General features: G+C 39.4%; 1 protein-coding gene and 1 long non-coding RNA gene across 3 annotated transcripts in view; one reads left to right on the top strand and one right to left on the bottom strand.

The window, feature by feature from the left end:
* LOC133560385 (uncharacterized) overlaps positions 1-9,143 on the bottom strand; it is a 29,639-nt gene extending 20,496 nt beyond the window's left edge. Inside the window, exon 1 of the long non-coding RNA XR_009808435.1 lies at positions 8,583-9,143. This is a non-coding gene — a long non-coding RNA (uncharacterized LOC133560385). The remainder of the gene's footprint in view (positions 1-8,582) is intronic.
* LOC133560382 (erythropoietin) overlaps positions 8,849-21,913 on the top strand; it is a 37,844-nt gene continuing 24,779 nt past the window's right edge. Inside the window, exon 1 of one of the 2 annotated variants that reach the window (XM_061912843.1) lies at positions 8,849-9,119. In XM_061912843.1, the coding sequence (XP_061768827.1) occupies positions 9,098-9,119 (22 nt within the window). In that variant the 5' untranslated portion in view covers positions 8,849-9,097. The remainder of the gene's footprint in view (positions 9,120-21,913) is intronic. The other variant, XM_061912842.1, reaches the window with a different exon arrangement.

Raw genomic sequence — 21,913 nt, 5'->3', positions numbered from 1 at the left:
GCACATTTCAACAGTCATTGATGATATGGAGCTGCATGTCAGGTAATGGCACTGGAAAGATGGCCGTCATTAATAAATGCGCACGTTTACATTGACATTTTGGACACTTTTTCATTCCTAATACTATAATAATATATAAAACCTCTCTCACAGTGTCAGTTATTGATTAAAGGGGAACATTACCACCAGACCAATGTAAGCGTCAATATATACCTTGATGTTGCAGAAAAAAGACCATATGTTTTTTCAACCGATTTCCGAACTCTAAAAGGGTGAATTTGGCGATTTAAACGCCTTTCATTTGATAGCCTGTCGGAGCGATGACCTTTCACCCGTGACGATCCGCCATTTTCTCAATCTTATTACACGCACCAAGTCAAATCAGTTCTGTTATTTTCCGTTTTTTCGACTGTTTTCCCGTACCTTGGTGACATCATGCCTCGTCGGTGTGTTGTCGGAGGTTGAAACAACACGAACAGAGACGGATTCAAGTTGCACCAGTGGCCAAAAGATGCGTAAGTCCCTCTTTTGTTCCGCACACTTTACCGACGACAGCTATGCTACGACAGAGATGGCAAGAATGTGTGGATATCCTGCGACACTCAAAGCAGATGCATTTCCAACGATAAAGTCAAAGAAATCTGCAATATTGGAAAATAGACCACCACTGAATCTGCCGGAGTGCGAGCTATTCAGGGACGACGGCAGTATCCTCCGGCAGACGAGCGAGGTAAACCCCCTGGATATGTTGGCTAAGACGTGATTTATGCCACTTCTTTGTCCGTCTCATTTTGTCCACCAAACTTATAAGTTTGTGCATGAATGCACAAAGGTGAGTTTTGTTGATGTTATTGACTTATGTGGAGTGTGCTAATCAGACATATTTGGTCACGCATGACTGCAAGCTAATCGATGCTAACGTGCTTTTTAGGCTAGCTATATGTACATATTGCATCATTATGCCTCATTTGCATCCAGCATTTCCCTCCACCCACATTTGATGCCAAACAAACACATACCAATTGTTGGTTACAAGGCGATCGCCAAATTCGTCCTCGCTTCCTCCCGTGCCGCTGTCTGTCGTGATATGGCTCAATAGCTTCAGTTTCTTCTTTAATTTCGTTTTCGCTACCTGCCTCCACACTCCCACCATCCGTTTCAATACATGCGTAATCTGTTCAATCGCTTACGGCGCTGAAATCCGAGTCTGAATCCGAGCTAATATCGCGATACCTTTCTGTGCTAACCGCTATGTTTGTTTCTGTGTAGTCACGCTGTGACGTCACAGAATAATGGAAAGGTGGATATAATGACAGTTAAAATCAGGCACTTTGAAGCCGTTTTTCGGGATATTGCGTGATGGGTAAAATTTTGAGAAAAACTTTGAAAAATAAAATAAGCCACTGGGAACTGATTCTTATTGATTTTAACCCTTCAGAAATTGTGATAATGTTCCCCTTTAATCATGATGTTAAAGTACCATGTTCACCTAAATATAAGACAAACGTTTTGGTTTGGTGCCGCATGAATACATCTCTAACCCCCGAATATTTTCCTCACTTTTTTGTGGAGTAAATTATATTCCGAATGATATTCTGCTTGATTTAATACCTACATTATATAATATAATATATAATGTATACGATAATACAGAATATCTAGCTGACAATGACTAAACATGTTGTTAAAATACCATGTTCACCCGAATATAAGACCAATTTAAACGTTTTGGTTTAGTGTTTGCTGCCACCTGTTAGTTTGCATGAGTAAATGTCGAGATCTTGAATTTAAGGCTTCATTTAGTTGCACTATCTACTGAGATAGAGTACAACAACGACAACAAGGATAATATTCTGTACACCAAAACATGCTGTTAAATTAGTCATAGCCGCCCCAATATAAGACGAATCTGATCTTTTTGGTTTGGTGTTTGGCGCCACCTGTTAGTCTGCATGAACAAATCAGGAGTCTGTTTCTGCACTTTTAGTGTAAATTATATATTCCAAATTATATTCGGTTTGGGTAATACTTCTCTTACAGTGTCAGTCAATGACTATATTTTATTTGAGCTGTTCATGTGTGCCGCCTCTAACTTTCCGTGTGTAACATGGATCCTGCAAGTCATGTTGTTGACTCAAACTACGTGATAACTGCCACCAATGCATCCCGCAAGACATAACATCCTACTGTGTAAATCACACGCGAGGGACCTTCCTGGAAGCACCAACACAATGTCATTGCTGCTCCTTCCTATTTAATGAAAATAAAAAAAGCCAATTGGTTTTATCTCCTGCGTTTGACCGAGGGCCATTTTTGTCATGGCATCACAAGTAGGCTAAATCATGACTGGGCTGTTAAAAGAACACTGCCACGCTTTCACATCAGCATGGCCACCATGAAGAGGTTTCTTTGAATTCCCTTCTGTATCCTGTAGCATAAAATTGGTTGTGATGTTGGTCTCCCATCTGAATGTTATAGTTATGCAGTAAACTGACAGCATTTCGTAAAAGTCACTATCAGTCACTTTGAATTTGATGTACAATATTAATACAGGCGCTATTTACAGTACAGGTGTTGCATTTTAGCTAAAATACATTTCGGTATTCAATATTTTTTCTAGTATTTTACCTTTCTGTCCTGCCTTTGTTTAGGATCTTATCCACACATTCTCTTCGGTGTCCAGGTGAGCTTTGGAATTTAGAACATTCGAAGGATGCAATTTAGGTAAATGCCTCAAGCCAGTCAATAAACAAATCCACTAAGAAATGTTCATTTTGTTTATTTATTTTTGAGTATTTTTCCTTGATTACAGCGCGGCGACACACACATACAAGTCAAACAGCTGCCTCGGAGGCCAATAATCTAGTATATTTGTGAAACTGACGTCAAACACTCAAATTTCAAGAAGCGTTCACACTTGTCCTGGTAGGTTCAATTAAAAGGAACTCTGATGTATTTGCTGTGCTAGGGTTTGTTTAGTCAAGCATGCAGAAGTGATACATATGCTAAAATAGATGTTTGTTAGTGTTGGGGTGCCCACTTTCTCAGCCTTGCTATGCAACCTTATCTATAAGCTTATGCTTAGGGCATCCGAGTCTGAAAATGACATAATCACTGTGTTAACGAACCCTGGCTGCAGTTCTGTTAGGTACTCATCTGGACTGTGGAACCATTGGCACACATGATTGTATGTTAGAAACTGACATTTGGGCTTCATGTTTTTTTTAAATGTTTTATTGTTTAGTTTTTTTTATGTCTTAGTGTTTTCTTTTTAATGTTTTGTATTGTGTTTTATATGTTTAATGGGTCTTAAGGTCTGCAATAAAGATTGATGATGATGATGAAATATGTGAGAGCACATACTTGTTGGTCACAAAAAATATTCATGAAGTTTGTTTCTTTTATGAATTTATTATGGGTCTACTGAAAATGTGACCAAATCTGCTGGGTCAAAAGTATACATACAGCAATGTTAATATTTGCTTACATGTCCCTTGGCAAGTTTCACTGCAATAAGGTGCTTTTGGTAGCCATCCACAAGCTTCAGGCAAGCTTCTGGTTGAATTTTTGACCACTCCTCTTGACAAAATTGGTGCAGTTCAGCTAAATTTGTTGTTGTTCTGACATGGACTTGTTTCTTCAGCATTGTCCACAAGTTTAAGTCAGGACTATGGGAAGGCCATTCTATAACCTTAATCCTAGCCTGATTTAGCCATTCCTTTACCACTTTTGACGTGTGTTTGGGGTCATTGTCCTGTTGGAGCAAAGCTCTTTAAAAGTATATTTTACAAGCGTTTGGCGCAACCTAAAATGGTAAATTTACCAAAATATAACTATTATCTACATTTTTAACACAGCAGACAACATTTTGGTTTGGAATGTTAGCGTTATGTCACAAAAGCTCCTTAAAGTACATTTAAGAAGCTTGTTCCTTAACTAAAATCGCAGATATAGCACAATATCAAATTAATCCAAGTATTTAATCCAACACACGTAATATAGGTTTGGAATGTTAACTATATGTCACATAATAGGCCAAGATAGCTCATTTAAAGTTGAAACTTTTGGTGGATTCGAAAATGGTAAATGTAGCAAAATATAAAAATGATCTACACAAGGGGTGTCAAACGTACGGCCCACGAACAGGTTTTATCCGGCCCGCGGGATGAGTTTTCTACGTATAAAAATTAACATGAACTTTTTGAATGAAAGAAACTGCTGTTCTAAATGTGTCCATATGATGTTAGTACATCAGTTGAAGAAAAGGATCAAACTACATAAATAACATACTTTAATTCATCTCAATAGATTGAAAATGAACACCAATGAGTTGACTGATGAACATAATCACATAATTTATTCAGAAAATATAAATAATGACAAATAAAGATAGAACACTATTAACCGCAACATGTAAGTGTAAAAACAAACAAATCCAACAACATCATGATTTGTAAATTTTCAGAATGAGCTTGTTTTATTTTTAAACAAAGAAAACAATCTGAAGTTGTCTTTATTTTTAAGTTATCGTGCTTTGATTTTACCAGTCTGGCCCACTTGGGAGTAGATTTTTCTCCATGTGGCCCCTGATCTAAAATGAGTTCGACACCCCTGCACTACATATTCAACACAGCAGACAGCATTTTAGTTTGGAATGTTAGTGTAATATCACATAATATGTCACAAAGGCTTCTTAAAAGTACATTTTAGAAGATTTTTTCTAATCTAAAATGGCATCTTTTTCACAATATCCAAACAATATACCCATTTCTGTCTATCCATCAAACAGAATTATGGTTTGAAATATTAGGGTTATGTGACATAATAGCAATCAGCAATGAGGTGGAAACTTGTTCAGGGTGTAACCCGCCTTACGGCCGAGTGCAGCAGAGATAGGCTCCAGCACCCCCCGCGACCCCATAAGGGACAAGCGGTAGAAAATGGATGGATGGTGACATAATAGTTCAAGAAAGCTCCCAAAATGTACATTTTAGAAATATTTTGTGTAACCTAAAATGGTAAAAATAACACACATATTCAACCCTGTCAACAGTATTTCGGTCTGGGATATTTTAGCTATGTCACATCTGATATGAGAAAAACTCTTTAAAAGTATATTTCAAAAGTATTGGGTTTAAATGAAAATATAACTTTAGCTAAATAAAAAACAAAGAAAGTGTTTTTTCCATTAGACATCATTTTAGTTTGGAATGGGAGTTACGTAACTTAATATATTGCGAAAGCTCCTTCAGAGTATTGTTTAGAAGCTTTTGTTCAATAACCTAAAATGGTATATTTAACACAATATAAAACAATCTATAAAAAGAGCAGACAACATTTTGGTTTGAACGATTCAAGTTATGTCACTAAAGCTGCCCAATCAAGACATGTTCTTTACAGCGCTTGAAAATATCAGTATGAACAGAAGTAGGGCAGGGCGATATATCGATAAACACAATTTGTCTCTGTGCGATATAGAAAATGACTATATCGTAATATTCGAGTATACGTTCTCACGCAGTTGCTTTTAGCTGCGGGCATCGTATTACAGGCTTTTATCACTCTTTCTTGTCTCTCCTTCTCACAGACAAACGTACCTTCTTACATACGTCGCATACTGTCACGTCATACGTCACATACGTATACGCCCTCACGGAGCAGAGAGGTAGCAGCATGGGTAACGTTAGCTGTGATGTTAGCAGAGCCGTGCGAGTGGTACTACGAGAGAAAGAAGGTGCGAATGAAGGAGGAAAAAATTCCCAAGAAAAACAGCAGCGGGTGCATCGTCTGGCGGGGGTTTGGCTTCAAGTGGGAATATGTTGAACAGACAAGCATAAATTGTCAAGTGTGAGCCAAACGCGTAGCTACCAAAAGTAGCATTACTGCTAATATGTAGCATCATTTGAAAAGTCACCTGCAAGAGACTGAAGAGTGCTTTAAACTCTGCATGTCAACATCTTCGTTCAGTGCCACACGCCCAAACCATCAAAATGCCGAGGCAAACATTTCTGGATCAACACAGTATTAAAAAAATAATCAACAACAGAATTTAATAACGTCCGTAGTAACCTACCACATAGCGAAGGATGAACACTATTTGATTATTTTTATTTGACACTTAAAATGTATCTGATAATCTTGCACTTTCTGTTTTGGAAATGACATGAATGTTTGTGCCACTGCTTGATAACTGTTTAATAAATACAGTTTTGGTCAATTGACTTAGTTGTGATTTCCTGGGGGACGGCGTGGCGAAGTTGGTAGAGTGGCCGTGCCAGCAATCTGAGGGCTACTGGTTCAATCCCCACCTTCTACCATCCTAGTCAGGTCCGTTGTGTCCTTGGGCAAGACACTTCACCCTTGCTACTGATGGGTCCTGGTTAGCGCCTTGCATAGCAGCTCCCGTTATCAGTGTGTAAATGTGTGTGTGAATGGGTGAATGTGGAAATACTGTCAAAACGCTTTGGGCTCCTTAAAAAGGGCTAGAAAAGCGCTATACAAGTACTACTATTTACCATTTTTTACTTGAAATGTCTCTGACAATCCTGCACTTTCTGTTTTGGAAATGACATGATTGTTCGTGCCACTGCTCAATAACTGTTTAATAAATACAATTTTGGTAAATTGACTTAGTTGTGATTTCCATCTCTGCATGAAAGTTTAAAAGTAGCATATATTAATGCAGTATGAAGAGGAATGTTTTAATGTAGACACATAGAATCATCATACTGCTGTGATTATATGTATCAAGTGTTCATCCTAGTCACGTCCGTTGTGTCCTTGGGCAAGACACTTCACCCTTGCTACTGATGGGTCTTGGTGAGCGCCTTGCATAGCAACTCCCGTTATCAGTGTGTGAATGTGTGTGTCAATGGGCGAATGTGGAAATACTGTCAAAACGCTTTGGGATCCTTAAAAAGGGGTAGAAAAGCGCTGTACAAGTACTACTAGGGGCGGCATGGCGTAGTGGGTAGAGCGGCCGTGCCAGAAACCTGAGGGTTGCAGGTTCGCTTCCCACCTATTAACATCCAAATCGCTGCTATTGTGTCCTTTGGCAGGACACTTCACCCTTTGCCCCCCGGTGCCGCTCACACCGGTGTATGAATGATGAATGAATGATTGGTGGTGGTCGGAGGGGCCGTAGGCACAAACTGGCAGCCACGCTTCCGTCAGTCTACCCCAGGGCAGCTGTGGCTACAGATGTAGCTTACCACCACCAGGTGTGAATAAATGATGGGTTCCCACTTCTCTGTGAGCGCTTTGAGTATCTAACAATAGAAAAGCGCGATATAAATCTAATCCATTATTATTATTATTATTACTTTTTACCATTTTTTTACTTGAAATGTCTCTGACAATCCTGCACTTTCTGTTTTGGAAATGACATGATTGTTTGTGCCACTGCTTTGTAACTGTTTAATAAATACAGTTTTGGTCAATTGACCTAGTTGTGATTTCCCTCTCTGCATGAAAGTTAAAAATGAGCATATATTAATGCAGTATGAAGAAGAATGTTTTAATGTAGACACATAGAATCATCATACTGCTGTGATTATATGCATCAAGTGTTCATCCTAGTCAGGTCCGTTGTGTCCTTGGGCAAGACACTTCACACTCTTGCTCCAGATGGGACCTGGTGAGCGCCTTGCATGGCAACTCCTGCCATCAGTGTGTGAATGTGTGTGTGAATGTGTGTGTCCATGGGCAAATGTGGAAATACTGTCAAAACGCTTTGGGCTCCTTAAAAAGGGGTAGAAAAGCGCTATACAAGTACTACTATTTACCATTTTTTTTACTTGAAATGTCTCTGACAATCCTGCACTTTTTTGCTTTGGAAATGATATGATTGTTTGTGCCACTGCTTAGTAACTGTTTAATAAATACAGTTTTGATAAATTGACTTAGTTGTGATTTCCTTCTCTGCATGAAAGTTAAAAATGAGCATACTGTATATTAATGCAGTATGAGGAAGAATATTTTAATGTAGACACATAGAATCATTAGACTGCTGTGATTATATTTATCAAGTGTTAATTCAAGGCCAAGGCAAAATATCGAGATATATATCGTGTATTGCGATATGGCCTAAAAATATTGAGATATTAAAAAAAGGCCATATCGCCCAGCCCTAAACAGAAGTAAGTAAAAGTGTGCACCAAGTATGTTTGACCAATTGTTGGTACTGAAAGTCAAGTCTTCTCAGCCTGAAGCACAGTCAGGTGCAATTTGGGTTTCATCCAATCAGCTCTCCACACATTAATAGGCAGGAAGCTCTTATATTGACATTTTCCATTAGGATTTCCCCTCCATCATTAGAAAATACAACAGCCTTACTCAAAGTCTGACATCTGCACAAACAATCTATGGGAAGTCCAAACAGCTTTTTGGCGAGACACTATTTACCTTTTGGGGCCCCAATCTTTATAAACAACCCTTTACTGAGATAACAATGAGAGAACTTTCAGTCGGGGGGATTGTTACCAGTCAGACAATGCACTGTTATCTAGGTGGTCATCATTAATCAAAAAAATAAAGAAAAAAACAAAACAAATCAAAGAGGATCAGTTCTTAGAAACACCTACCGGATAAGTGGCGTGGATCCTCAAAAAGAGCCGCGTTTCCAATTAACGGGCCAAGGCGCACGGATGGTGAGAGCAATGCAGACACCACCATGGACTTTCCCGGTGAGTGAAGCCCCCTCCCGCCCCTTTTCACACACTAGCCAGCTTTGCGCACATGGCTGCAGGCATGCATGCTCCACATCAGGTGCGTAAAAAGACGTGCGCGTCCTCGCTCAGGCCAACCAGTTCGCGCCTTGGAGGGTGGGTGGTGGGTGGGTGGGGGCGAGGGGCTGATAAAAAGCTTTAGCCAAAGCTCTGCAGTGATGCATACGCAGCCTGGTCTGGGCGGGAAGGGGGTCTCGTTCTCTTCGTGATTCCACATAAGATCACTACCAAGCAGGTCGAGTGCGCCACGGAGATTTTTTTTCTTCTTTTTTTTTTTTCTTCCTCTTTCTTTTTTTGGGGGGCTTGGGGCGCTGGCTTCATTGATGCACATTTGCTGGCATGCTGTTTAAGGATGAGGCAGCCGTGTGCGAATGTTGCAGAACGCCGGTAGAGGTAAGAGACTTGTCACGTCCTCAACCGACCACCCAGCATGCGCGCGCAAATACTGCATGTTGACATTGTCACTGGCACTAAAAAAAAAACCCAACAAAAAATAAAACTATTTCTAGTCCAATCCACGCAGATGTATGGTATTTTTTGCACTTAAAGTTAGCTACACGCGTGCTTGGGGTTCAGCTCCAAAATGCACAGTTAATAGAATAGAATAGAATGGACTTTATTGTCATTATATTTGCATATAACGAGATTAAAGACTCCAATTTAAGGTGAAATAAATAACACAAGAGGTAATAAAGGAAAACAACTAACAATTGAAATAAATAGACTACTATCCAATAAAAATAATAAGCAATCATGTACAATATACAAAACACCATAGAAATACAAAGTACTGTACAATATACAGAACAAGACAAGAGTACCGAAGTAATAAATAACAATCAGTGTCGGACGTATTGCAGGTCAAGGGTGGATTGGACAAATTGCCACAGGCTTTGTGCGTGAATATTGACGTGATTGGACTTGTTCAACAGTCCTGTTGTATGCTGGACTTTAGGAGGGGAAGTAAAAGGGGCAAGAGTAGATGCTTTTAAACTGTATGCGTGTGTTTGTGATGGTGCTAAACAGGTGCCAAATGAAATGTCAAGCATTTCATTCAAATGAAATGCTTGACATTTTGAACTCTTTCAATATTGCCAAGCTGCATGTCTGCAGAGGGTCATGTTCAAGGAGAACGAAGATTGCAGGCATTAAAAGATCGGTTAAAGATTTAATTCATGTGGAGTGCGAATTGTGGAAGTTTTTGGGGGTATCTTAGTTATTTTGGCCTCCCAAAATGTGTCTCGAGGCTAATTTTGTGTTGGCATACTGTAAAATAAATTCATATTTTTACTAGATATTAAACTATGATGTTAAGCTTAGCTGGCTTAGCATATATTGACCTACGGAATTGACTTTAATGCTAATCATTTGGTTGCATGCGGGCAGTGTGTGTAAATGAATTGGTGAATCAATCATCTGATTTTATTTTGAAGCCTACTTGGCACTGACCAGGAAGTCACAGTGTGCACCTTTTAAAGCTGTATCATTATAGAGCAGGGGTAGGGAACATATGGCTCTCGAGTCAAATGTGACTCTTTTGATGACTGCATCTGGCTCTCAGATCAATTTTAGCTGACATTGCTTAACATGATAAGTAATGAATAATTCTGCTGGTTACCACAATGTTAAAAATAACATTCAATATATAAAACATTCTCATGCATTATAATCCATCTATCCATTCTTCCATTTTCTACCGCTTGTCCTTTTCAATCCGTCTGTTTCTACCGCACCTGTTCAAGAAGTCCCATTATTGGTAAGAAGAATTGTATTTATTATTGGTTAGCTTCAGAATAACAATGTTATTAAAAAGAATAAGAGACTTATTATACTCTAAAAGTGTTGATCTTACTTAAAAATGCACATATTTATTTGTTTTCAATGTTAAAAAATATGATATGGCTCTCACGGAAATGCATTCTAAAATGTTTGGCTTTCATGGCTCTCCCAGCCAATAAGGTTACCGACCCCTGCTATAGAGTCGTATGTCTGTTGTCGTTTTTGATTAAGTTAACACTACAACAACTCATGTTGACACAAACACCCCCCTCGGTTGTCACTTTCTGTGTCGACTAAAGCGGTCGTCCATGTTTGATGAAGCGGCCATTTTTTTAGTAAGAAGAAGTAAACTGTGGACCGGGACTTGTTGAGTTGGTCAACATAGCACAAGGGTCACCAATGCGGTGCCCGGGGGCACCAGGTCACCCGTAAGGACCAGATGAGTAGCCCGCTGGCCTGTTCTAAAAATAGCTCAAATAGCAGCACTAGCAAGCTGGTCTCGCTTTGCTTGACATTTTTAATTCTAAGAGAGACAAAACTCAAAGAGAATTTGAAAATCCCCAAAAATATTTTAAAGACTTGGTCTTCACTTGTTTAAATAAATTCATTAATTTTTTTTACTTTGCTTCTTATAACTTTCAGAAAGACAATTTTAGAGAAAAAATACAACCTTAAAAATGATGTTAGGATTTTTAAACACATATACCTTTTTACATTTTCAACTCATTCCTCTTTTTTCCTGACAATTTAAATCAATGTTCAAGTACATTTATTTTTTTTATTGTAAAGAATAAAAAATAAATTTTAACTTAATTCTTCATTTTAGCTTCTGTTTTTTTGTCAAAGAATATTTGTGATATATTTCTTCAAACTTATTATGATTAAAATAAAAAATATATATATTCTGGCAAATCTAGGAAAATCTGTAGAATCAAATTTATATCTGATTTCAAAGTATTTTGAATTTCTTTTAAAAATTTTGCTCTGGAAAATCTAGAAGAAATAATGATTTGTCTTTGTTAGAAATATAGCTTGGTACAATTTGTTATACATTCTAACAAAGTACAAATTGGATTTTAACCTATTTGAAACATGTCATCAAAATTCTAAAATTAATCTTAATCAGGAAAAATTACTAATGATGTTCCATAAATTTTATTTTTTATTTTTTCAAAAATAATAGAATTAGCTAGTTTTTCTCTTCATTTTTTTTTGGGTTGAATTTAGAACTTTAAAGAGTCGAAATTGAAGATAAACTATGTTTCAAAATTTTATTTTAAATTTTTCGTGTTTTCTCCTCTTTTAAACCGTTCAATTAAGTGTTTTTTTCAACACTTTTTTTCTACAAAAAACCTTCCGTAAAAGGAAAAAAAATGTACGACGGAATGACAGACAGAAATACCCATTTTTATATATATAGATTTATTTATTAAAGGTAAATTGAGCAAATTGGCTATATCTGGCAATTTATTTAAGTGTGTATCAAACTGGCAGCCCTTCGCATTAATCAGTACCCAAGAACTAGCTCTTGGTTTCAAAAAGGTTGGTGACCCCCTACCTTAGCATATCCATGGGATTGGTTTTAGCCTTTTCACAACATGTTAAACATCAACGTGACACCTCACATTCTTTAATTTGTATTCATTTGTATTATCGAGCTAATGCGGGCCAGGAGAAGTGAAATCATATTTATAATGTATGACAATGATCCATTATAGCAGTAAATCTCCAACTGTGGTACCCGGGCTTCATCTAGTGGTATGTCAAATAATTACTTATTTATGCGCAACTAATTGTATTTGATTTATGTTTTATTTTGCCTTGTTCAAACACAGTGTTACTGTTCAAACTGTGTGTAATGTTACAGTGGCTATAAAATATTAAATATACTTCTTAAATAAAACTGTTGCCTTGTTTTGAATGAATACTTAGGCCTACCATGCTACTGTGATTTAATGTTGGTCATTCTGGTGGTACTTGGAGGGGCAAGTGTTTTCTGAGGTTGTATTTGGTATAAAAAAATAAAAAATAAATAAAAATTGAAAACAACTGCGTAATAGAACAAGACAGGCATGCAATCTGTACAAATTTTCCCCTAAAAAAAAAACAACCGAGTGTGACAAGGAGGTTATGTGATTTAAGTGTGAAGTGACAATATTCTTGCTACTTGAACAACCATGCATGATCCTAATAAGTATTTTCTATACATATGGACTGGTGTAGTTGGTGGTAGTGCTCTGTGAACGTTGCCATGCTTGCTAAATGAAAGGTATCAGAGCCTAATGCTTCAAAACAGATCTAAAACTGGGATCCCTTTAAAAAGGCATCGACCATTTCAAACTGCATTGTCAGCAATAAGGACGCAGCAGCAAGTCCGTCAAGCCCTTCACGAATGGTCTTCTTTTTTAATTGGGGGAAATATCACATGTTCAACATTTCTGAAAAGGAGAAGGAAGAAGCACAGCGATTCCTGATATCTAAATTTTATTTGACTGCATCTCGATGCCCTGAGGGTGTAATTGTTGAGCAATCCAACTTGTGTGTGACACTGCAGACTGGGGAGTCAATGGCAAGCGTGAGCATTGTGACACAGTGGTCACGTACTCCAGGGTCAGCAGAGGTTATCCTCAAAATTCTAGCGAGGGCGTCAGGAAGTGACGTCACACCCGCGTCATCGCGGAGCTGCAATATGGTGTAGGTCAGGAGGCATTCTCCTTTTTTACAGGGATGCCTTTGAAATACCTTTGCTTCAGTCGTGTGCTCTGGACAGAAGCGTGAGCATCCCAACACATGACGGGTCCAAAGCGTTGTCACCCGAGGATCGCCCAGCTCCGATTAAAAATAGACCTGTTAACCTGTTCAACTTTTAAAGTTTGGCCACCGTTTCTGGCATTCGCAAATTCTTACGCCGCGGTGGGAATGCAGCTCGACATTCTCGTGTCTGTACAAAGGTCAGAGTTAATCCTCACCTGTGTTTAAAGAAGGGGAGTTGTTTGTACACCATCCTAAAGAGGTCCTCCACTCATTTTGATCAACCACTGGATCTATCAAGGGTTGGAATAGACCCCCAAGCAAGCCGTCTTTTACAAATATCCTCCACCAACTTTGGGAACATATAAGGGAAGGGTCCATGCATGATTCCAGCACACAAAGCAAGGTCCCTAAAGGCATGCTTGGATGAGTTTGGTGTGGAAGTCCAACATCAGTGATCAATGGCTGAAAAACACTGAAAATGTTGGAAAAAGTATTCCCAGAAGATCTCATTAATTTTTACTTGCTGAAGGAAACGTTTGAAAACTTTCAGCATATCAATATGTGAAGCAATACATACTCAGTGGCCTCGTGGTTAGAGTGTCCGCCCTCGGATTGGTAGGTTGTGAGTCCAAACCCCGGCTGAGTCATACCAAAGACTATAAAAATGGGACCCATTAACTCCTCGCTTGGCACTCAGCATCAAGGGTTGAGATTGGGGGTTGAATCACCCCAAATTTTTCCCGGGCCCAGCCACCGCTGCTGCTCACTGCTCCCTTCACCTCCTAGGGGGTGAACAAGGGGATGGGTCAAATGCATAGGACAAATTTCACCACACCTAGTGTGGGTGTGACAATCATTGGTACTTTAACTTTAGCTTAAAATGATACATTGGAAACTCAAGCAATGTTCTAAATGTGATATGAGACAGTTTAAGAAAAAGGTAATATGGGTTTTGGTGTGTTTGTAATTGGAATTTGTTATGGAACAATTGGTACGGTATAAAGGCGAACTGAGTTCCTATGTGGAACCTGGACAGGAAGTGCAAGTGCACATGGTTACAGTCTACTCGGTGAACGAATTCAGTGCAGAGCAGCCCTTGGCTAGTGCAGACCTGGGCAAATTAAGGCACGGGAACCACATGCGGCCCGTTAAACTTTTCAATCTGGCCCGCCGGACATTCCCAAATATTTTTTTTAGATCTTTAAGATTGAAACTGTAGCTGCTGTTATAATGTGCAGTGATGTTTTCAAATGACCGTAAGTCTTGAAATATACAACGTATTTAACTGTTTGGAATCTGTGCTTTTGCATGATATACTAGTTACTATGGTAATTAGGGGTGTAACGGTACGTGTATTTGTATTGAACCATTTCGGTACAGGGCTGTACCGAACGAGTTGCTAAGCAAAAGTCTTAACAAGCTGCTTTGCTTCTTCTGCCTCTGTGTCAGCACCAAGCATTGTCCCACCCACACAACCATCTGATTGGTTTACATACAAAGCGGTAACAGCCAATCAGCAGTGCGTATTCAGAGCGCATGTCGTCAGCGCTTCAGCGTCGAGGAGATAGGTGTGTAGCAGGTGAGCAGCGGACTTTCCCCAAATTATAATAAACACATCCCAGTAGTCATATACTACTAACATCACTATGAGCCCGTTGACATTCTAGAAACTTAAACTGCAGCTCAGCTCGCTCGCAGTCCTGGCTTGAGGTGAAGGCTAATTAGATTTTAGCGTAACGTTAGCTCATTTTGCCGTGTGTGTGTGTGTGTGTGTGTGTGTGTGTGTGTGTGTGTGTGTGCGTGTCTGCGTGCGTGCGTGCGTGTGTGTGTGTGTGCGTGCAAAGCCCTGTCTGTCTGTTATGTCACTTAAACTCCATGGGGTTCAGGGATGAATAGTCTCTCCTATTGCTATTGTACTATTTTTTCAGCAATAGTTACATTAATCATTAGTAATGTAGCAGCCTAGTTTTGAATGGCAGAGTTCCTGCTATCACATGTTGACAAAAAATATAACATTTACATAATAAAAATCAACTACAGGCTTCCCAAATGCTGTAATAAATTAAGCATGATGAGTTGACTTGAAACTGTTTAATGTTGCACTTTTTATATGTAGAAGAAACGTTTTGTCACTTTATTTAATCTGAGCAACAATTTGAGGCAGTTTAATGTGGATTAACGTGGGCAGAATTATTATAGTGTTCGTAATATTAAAAGGATAAAGCCATTGTTTACAAATTTGGTAAATAAATAACCAAAAATGTAATATGTTGTTTTCTTACTATACCGAAAATGAACCGAACCGTGACCTCTAAACCGAGGTACGTACCGAACCGAAATTTTTGTGTACCGTTACACCCCTAATGTTAATCTAAGTCACAGCAGCTCAGACGATGCACCAAGCGGCGTGGGTGGGGTGCGTTTCCACAGAGTGTTTCCAGAGCGGCCAGCCCGAAATGCGGATGTCAGGGACAACAAAGTTCTAACGCTTAGTGATATATCAGAATCAGAATCAGAATCAGAGTCAGAAATACTTTATTAACCCACAAGGGAAATTAAAATTTTCAGCACAATCCCATTCAAGATCAGACAAACATTACAGGGAGACAGAACAGGACTGCTGACCGGTCTACCAACTTCCGGCGCCTTTTACAAGAAAGGTGAGATACAGGTAAACAATGGGGGGTTCGATCCTGCGCTCGGGATCTGTCTGTGTGGAGTTTGCATGTTCTTCCCATGACTGCGTGGGTTCCCTCCCGGTACTCCGGCTTCCTCTCACCTCCAAAAACATGCACCTGAGGATAGGTTTATGGCAACACTAAATTGGCCCTAGTGTGTGAATGTGAGTGTGAATGTTGTCTGTCTATCTGTGTTGGACCTGCGATGAGGTGGCGACTTGTCCAGGGTGTACCCGCCTTCCGCCCGATTGTAGCTGAGATAGGCTCCAGCCCCCCTCGCGACCGCGAAAAGGATAAGCGGTAGGAAATGGATGGATGGATAGATTGATTGATTTTTTATTAGTAGATTGCACAGTTCAGAACATATTCTGTACAACTGACCACTAAATGGTAACACCCGAATACGTTTTTCAACTTGTTTAAGTCGGGGTCCATGTTAATCACTTCATGGTAAATGCACTATATAAACAATATTACATCCATCCATTGATTTTCTACAGCTTATCCTTTTCGGGGTCGCTGGAGGTGCTGGAGCTTATCTCAGCTACAAATGGGCGGAAGGCGCAGTACACCCTGGACAAGTCGCCACCTCATCACAGGGCCAACACAGATAGACAGACAACATTCACACTCACATTCACACACTAGGGTCAATTTAGTGTTTCCAATCAACCTATCCCCAAGTGTAATATATTATCCATCCATCCATTTTCCTACCGCTTATTCCCTTTAGGGTCGCGGGGGGGCGCTGGTGCCCATCTCAGCTAAAATCTGGTGGAAGACGGGGTACACCCTGGACAAGTCGCCACCTCATCACAGAGCCAACGCAGATAGACAGACAACATTCACACTCACATTCACACACTAGGGTCAATTTAGTGTTTCCAATCAACCTATCCCCAAGTGCAATATATTATCCATCCATCCATTTTCCTACCGCTTATTCCCTTTAGGGTCGCGGGGGGCGCTGGTGCCCATCTCAGCTAAAATCTGGTGGAAGACGGGGTACACCCTGGACAAGTCGCCACCTCATCACAGAGCCAACGCAGATAGACAGACAACATTCACACTCACATTCACACACTAGGGCCAATTTAGTGTTGCCAATCAACCTATCCCCAGGTGCATGTCTTTGGAAGTATGAGGAAGCCGGAGTACCCGGAGGGAACCCACACAGAAAGATCATGAGCCAGGGATTGAACCCTGAGTACTCAGAACCTTCGTATTGTGAGGCAGGCGCACTAACCCCTCTTCCACCGTGAAGCCCTGGTGCAATACTAACAATATAAATTTGGCCTGTGATATAAAGTATTCAAATTCTGTCATGATAATTCATTTTGACACATTCTATCAGTGTGACGAACACATTGTGAAAGCAACACGATGATGAATGCATTTTGCTTTTTATTTACTGAAAAATAAAATAATCATTCCCATCGATCAAACTGTTCCTTGTGCACTTTCATAAATTATATAAGATAAGGGCTTCTTCAATCCGATATGGATCTCGGATATTGGTCTCATATCAGCAAAAAACAAAAACAAAACCCAGCATCGGATTATTTTGGCTTGCATCTAAAATCTCCCACATAAGCACTGATACAAGCAGCCCACACTGTGATTGCTTGTGTCATTTGATCTTATTTTGTATTTTAGTCAAGTCATTTACAAAAGGTAACTAGGAGCTAGCAGCTACACAGAGGGTAAGCCCATAATAGCACACGAGCTAGACATACACAATCTGTCATTTTTGAACAATATTACAGTCTGAAAAAACAACATTCGTCAATATAAACAAGTATCAAATGCAAATGCAGAAGCATATCAGAAAGTATCCAGTAGCTGACATGTCCGCATCAATCAATTTACTGTGTCATGAGCTTAACTTAATGAATTATTGTGGCCACTAGGTGTTGCCAATAAACAATTACCACTCAGTTCAACTTAAAGATAACATATGTTAGTTCCAGACGGTTCATAATAAAGAGTTTAATGTTTTTCACTCCTCCCATTGCTCTCTGTTTGACTAATTTTACTGATAAAACATTTTAAAAGTATGTATGATTGGAGCTGATATCATATCTGATCAATATTGTAATCGTCAAATAATCAAGACTGCACTATCAGTAGCGGATGTGAAAAAGATGTATTGGGACACCCCCTTTATAAGATGATATACTTCTTTTTAAAATTATACTCAGCTTTTAATTTGAAATTGTATTTAATATTTAACTGCTAGCATTTTGTGGTTGACATTTTTTTAAAATAAAGCAGTTAAATGAAAAGATAAGCATGGTGTACCGTTACACCCCTGCTATAAAACCATAGTGTCTGATATCATTCATCCCAGATTGATTCATTTATCATAATTTACTCAGTCATTATTTATAATATATTTTGTATTGAAACATTCACAATGAAATATGTCTGTCAGTAATTACTCCTGTACATATTCCATCGTTATTTGTTGAGTTTTCTATGCATTATTACATTCCACATTATTTTCTTTCTCTGTTAAAACATGAAGATATGTGAACCACAAGAAGTGAACAGACTATCAGTAATTGCTGAGAAGGGGTATGATTGAATACGATCTGCTTCTTTGTACTCCTTTTCAGGCAATGCAATGGTGTCAAATGTTAACATATCATGTTCCTAAGCATGTTGGAAATAAACTGATTGTATGAAATGTGCCCAAGTATTTGTGCTATATGCAGAATTTAAAGGCAATGAATTGGGAGTTATCCCAAGTCCTATACCACAGTGTTTTTCAACCACTGTGTACCGTGAGATATTGTCTGGTGTGCCGTGGGAGATTGTGTAATTTCACATAATTGGATTAAAAATATTTTTGGCAAACCAGTAATTTTTTAATCCGCAAATGTGCCGTTGTTTAGTGTCTGTACTGTCGAGAGACTGGCAGAGTAACCGTGTAATACTCTTCCATATCAGTAGGTGGCAGCAGGTAGCTAATTGCTTTGCAGATGTCGGGAACATGGTTTGTCGTGATCACAATATGCAGATGACAGCGGGAGGCAGTGTGCAGGTAAAAATGTATCTAATGCTTAAACCAAAAAGATTAAAAGACGAGTGACGCTAAGAAAAGGCATTGAAGCTTTGGGATAGCTATGCAGAACGAAACCAAAACTGAACTGGCTGCAAAGTAAACAAAAACAGAATGCTGAACGACAGCAAAGATTTACAGCGTGTAGAGCAGACGGCGTCCACAAAGTACATTTATACATGACATGACCATATTTGTCAACCTTAAGACCTACGAAATCGGGAGATGGGGAGGGCGGGGGGGGGGGGGGGGGGGGGCTTTGGTGGTAGCAGGGGTCTATATTGTAGCGTCCTGGAAGAGTTAGAGCTGCAAGGGGTTCTGGGTATTTTTTCTGTTGTGTTTATGTTGTATTACGGTGCGGATGTTCTCCCGAAATGTGTTCTCCCGAAATGTGTTTGGCGAGGGTTCACAGTGTGGCGCATATTTTTAACAGTGTTAAAGTTGTTTATACGGCCACCCTCAGTGTAACCTGTATGGCTCTTGATCGAGTATGCATTGTTTGTCTGTAAAAACCACATATATTATGTGATTGATCGTACACGCTGTTTGTATGAAGGAAAAGCGGACGTGATGACAGGTTGTAGAGGATGCTAAAGGCAGTGCCTCTAAGGCACGCCCCCCAATATTATTGTCTGGGTGGAAATCAGGAGAAATTCATGAGAATGGTTGGCCAGGGAGATTTTTGGGAGGGTACTGAAATTCGGGAGTCTCCCGGAAAAATCGGGAGGGTTGGGAAGTATGGACATGACAATTAACATCAAAATAGGAGCGCAAGAAAAGAACTAAAACACTTCACACAGGAAAACACCAAAAACCTACAAATAAGTCCCGGCGTGATGTGACAGGCCGTGACAGTACACTTACTTTGAGACAAGAGCTATAGTGATGGTTATCATTTAAATTCATAACCAACAATTACAAAAAATACTTTTTACTGTCAATATGGGCTGCCAAGTTTATTTTTTTTAACTTTTTCTGCTGGTTGTGTGTCCCCGGATTTTTTCAATGAAAAAAATGTGCTTTGGCTCAGAAAAGGTTGAACAACACTGCTGTACCAGACGCTCAAAGTGAATCTGCAAGTGTCTCTGAATGACCTCATCTGAGGATCATTTGTATCAACCCAGCCTGCGTCACACTCGGGCTGCTTTGAAAGAGTGCATTCAGCACGGCGTGAACAAGGGTGAGGCTGCATGCCCACATGACAACACAACAGTTGACCTGCTCTCATTTGCCAAGCACACCCTGTGAACCCGCCTTGGATGAACACAATTATATGAGTCCGTGCATCATCACCGTGTTCATTTACCCTCCTTATAAAAGGGCGGAGAGTCCCGCAAAGAGCAAAAAGCCTGCAATGTGCAGTCGTCTCCATGCTGTGTGTAGCAGAGCCAAGAATTTAGGGTGTATTTTGCGGTATTGAGTCGGGGTTAGCAAGTAGGGTTTGCTTGAACTCTACCACACGACCAGCAGTCGGGTGACTGCAAAAGTATTTTGAATAGCTGTAATTTGAAAGCTTGCTCATGGCCATCTGCACTACTTAGTACACGATGAACACACAATTGTATCACGATGCGTCTAATTCTTGGATTTCGTTATCACTATTCATGCGTTATTTATTGGAAAATGAGAGAACAAAACTAAAGTAGACAAGAATGGAATGTCTAATTTGGTTCTTTCTGTAAACTATTATGGAGATGTTTTTGAGTAATCCTGACAACTAGCATGTGATTTCAGCTATCTGCTATATGCTTTTCTGAGTAATGTTCCATTCAACAAATTAAACCAACATTTTTGTGGAGGCCTTCTAACATATAAAGGATCTTTGTCAATCCTCCTCAGAAACACCATTCCCGTCATGGGGAGGATCTTAGTGAAGTCTTTCGAAATATGTGGGCTCATTTATGAATATGGCCTACCACGCATGGTTATTGTGACTAAAACTATCATTATTATCATGGTGTTGTTGAATGTCGGGCTGCAGCTCTCCATTATTTTTGTAATCTTATCGATTATTTTGTTTGAATGATCGAGTAATTGGATAAAACACAGCTTAAATGCATATTTTCAGGAAAAATTGTTGAAATGAACAAAGATGTTTCTGTATGCCCTAACCATCATTGTTTTTTCTAATAAATGCAAATCATAAATGTTGAAATTGTACTTTTAACATTAGGGATGTAACAGTTAGATTTATGTTCGTAAGATTTAACTACTTCGATTTGTTCTCCGCAAGTTGGCTTTCCGAAAAATCGATCCACCATCGTTTTAAAAGGAGAATTTTATCGATACGAGAAAAAGGAAAACATTGGGTTTAAGAACAGCAGACTTTCCCCTATATGCAGTTTAGCACTTTTATTGATGATGACCTTGAACAAATCAAGTCTGACTGCCCGTCTGTGGCGTCCTCACCATCAATCATTAAAACAAAAATGGCAGATACAAGAAAGATCACAACAAATGCAAACACCGCATGACAATATCATTAAGCCACAACATAACAACTTTCAGCTACAGCACGATTGCAAAAGCAATAACAAATAAAAAGGCCACAGCACAATAATACAAAGCCACAAAACAACTTTAAGCCACCAAGGACACGACGGAAGTGACAGCAGCGCAAGTTGCACTGATGGAGCAGGGGTGGCTGAGGCAGAAGGTGGAAAAAGTGAAAAAAAAAAATGTATGATGATTGAAAAAGTGGTCACATTTCACTTAATTTTCCAACTTTGTTCATTACACTTTCCGTCTCAGGAAGTCGGTCCGTCGCCGAAACTTGTCCTTTGTCACTACCATTCTGTCATTATGATGTGTTGTGTTTTGGCTTCATGTTGTTCGGTTTAGTTGGACGGCCTTTGTCTTTGTTGTGGCTTTTGCGATCGTGCTACAGCTGTAAGTTGTTGTGTTTGGGCTTC

This window comes from Nerophis ophidion, linkage group LG10, assembly GCF_033978795.1.
Source record: "Nerophis ophidion isolate RoL-2023_Sa linkage group LG10, RoL_Noph_v1.0, whole genome shotgun sequence".
In the NCBI taxonomy this organism is placed as follows: domain Eukaryota; kingdom Metazoa; phylum Chordata; class Actinopteri; order Syngnathiformes; family Syngnathidae; genus Nerophis; species Nerophis ophidion.
The sequence above is the reverse complement of the archived record's forward strand: the minus strand, read 5'-3'. Positions and strand labels throughout refer to the sequence as shown.